The following is a 1,951-nucleotide window of genomic DNA, read 5'->3' as shown; positions in this document are numbered from 1 at the left end:
AAGAGGAGGAAGAGGGTGACGAAGGGGAGGAAGGCAGCATGACCGTGGTGGAAGGAGGCGGCGGAGACCCTTTGCTGGAAGAACCTCAGCACCCTCAACCTTTGCTCGGAGGGGATCGCTACGATCACCCCCCGACTCCGGCCGCCGCGCCCGCCGGGCAGCCCGGGGGTGGTGGGGAGCACGAGTGCTGCGAGCGGGTGGTGATCAACATCTCGGGGCTGAGGTTTGAGACCCAGCTGAAGACCCTGGCACAGTTCCCCGAGACCCTGCTGGGAGACCCCCGCAAGAGGATGCGCTACTTCGACCCTCTCCGCAACGAGTATTTCTTCGACCGGAACCGCCCCAGTTTCGACGCCATCCTCTACTACTACCAGTCGGGCGGGCGCATCAGGAGACCGGTCAATGTCCCCATCGATATCTTCTCCGAGGAGATCCGTTTCTACCAGCTGGGGGAGGAGGCCATGGAGAAGTTTCGGGAGGACGAGGGTTTCATTCGGGAGGAGCAGCGGCCGCTTCCTGAGAAGGAGTTTCAGCGCCAAGTGTGGCTCCTCTTTGAGTACCCTGAGAGCTCCGGGCCGGCCCGAGGCATTGCCATAGTCTCTGTCCTGGTCATCCTTATCTCTATTGTCATCTTCTGTCTGGAGACCTTGCCTGAATTCAGGGATGACCATGACTATGAGCAACCTGGAGGGACCTTTGGGACGGGTGGTGGCTCTCTCCCACCTGATGTCTTCACCAATTCCTCATCCTCAGCCACTTCCATGGTGTCGTCCTTCACCGACCCTTTCTTTGTAGTGGAGACTTTGTGCATCATCTGGTTCTCCTTCGAGCTGCTGGTCCGCTTCTTTGCCTGCCCCAGCAAAGCCACCTTCTCCAAGAACATCATGAACATCATTGACATTGTGGCCATCATCCCCTACTTCATCACGCTGGGCACCGAGCTGGCTGAGAGGCAAGGCAACGGCCAGCAAGCCATGTCCTTGGCCATCCTCAGAGTCATCCGGCTGGTCAGGGTCTTCAGGATCTTCAAGCTCTCCCGACACTCCAAGGGGCTGCAGATCCTGGGCCAGACCCTCAAGGCCAGCATGCGGGAGCTGGGGCTGCTCATCTTCTTCCTCTTCATCGGCGTCATCCTCTTCTCCAGCGCCGTCTACTTCGCAGAAGCCGATGACCCCAGTTCAGGTTTCAGTAGCATCCCCGACGCCTTCTGGTGGGCCGTGGTCACCATGACCACGGTGGGCTACGGGGACATGCACCCCATCACCATTGGGGGCAAGATCGTGGGCTCTCTCTGCGCCATCGCGGGGGTGCTGACCATTGCCCTGCCCGTCCCCGTCATCGTCTCCAACTTCAACTACTTCTACCACCGGGAGACAGAAGGTGAGGAGCAAGCCCAATACCTGCACGTCGGGAGCTGCCAGCACCTCTCATCCAGCGAGGAGATGAGGAAGGCTCGGAGCAATTCCACCCTCAGCAAGTCTGAGTACATGGTAATCGAGGAAGGGGGGATCAACCACAGTGCATTCAAACAGGCTGCCTTTAAAACAGGCAACTGCACCACCACAAACAATCCCAACTGTGTGAACATCAAAAAGATCTTTACGGATGTTTAAAAACAATTAAAAAAAATCAACCAACCAACCGACGGACAAACCGACAAAACCCAAACCACCCAAACCAACCAGACAGCAACAGAACCTGAGGACGCGGTAAAGAAATCACCAGAATAATGATTAATAATAATAATTCTAATAATGCAAAGTGACTGTGTGCTCGGTGTTGTGTGGAACATGCACCATCGTCGGTCTGTGTGTGCCCTTGGTTTTTTTTTTGACACGTTTAATTCCTGCAGATCCTTCCTTTCCAAAGATCCCAACCAACCCACCGAACAGAAAGGATTTCAGCTTCCCCCAAGGGGAGGGCAGCTCAAGGGGAAAGGGGAGGAAGATGA

General features: G+C 56.0%; 1 protein-coding gene across 1 annotated transcript; it reads left to right on the top strand.

Annotated features, from left to right (window-relative positions):
- The first annotated feature begins 11 nt into the window (after positions 1-11).
- KCNA3 (potassium voltage-gated channel, shaker-related subfamily, member 3) lies at positions 12-1,613 on the top strand. Its single transcript, XM_010001386.1, has one exon. It carries the CDS (start codon positions 39-41, stop codon positions 1,611-1,613), a length of 1,575 nt encoding a protein of 524 aa, XP_009999688.1. The 5' UTR covers positions 12-38.
- Positions 1,614-1,951: the final 338 nt, after the last annotated feature.

Source organism: Chaetura pelagica, unplaced genomic scaffold (assembly GCF_000747805.2).
Source record: "Chaetura pelagica isolate M959 unplaced genomic scaffold, ChaPel_1.0 scaffold507, whole genome shotgun sequence".
Taxonomy (NCBI): domain Eukaryota; kingdom Metazoa; phylum Chordata; class Aves; order Apodiformes; family Apodidae; genus Chaetura; species Chaetura pelagica.
Note: the sequence above shows the minus strand (reverse complement) of the source record. Positions and strands in the feature narration are given on the sequence as shown.

Bases quoted from the DNA above. Each gene is read 5' to 3' on its own strand.
- KCNA3 (XM_010001386.1), top strand. From the start codon at position 39: ATGACCGTGGTGGAAGGAGGCGGCGGAGACCCTTTGCTGGAAGAACCT.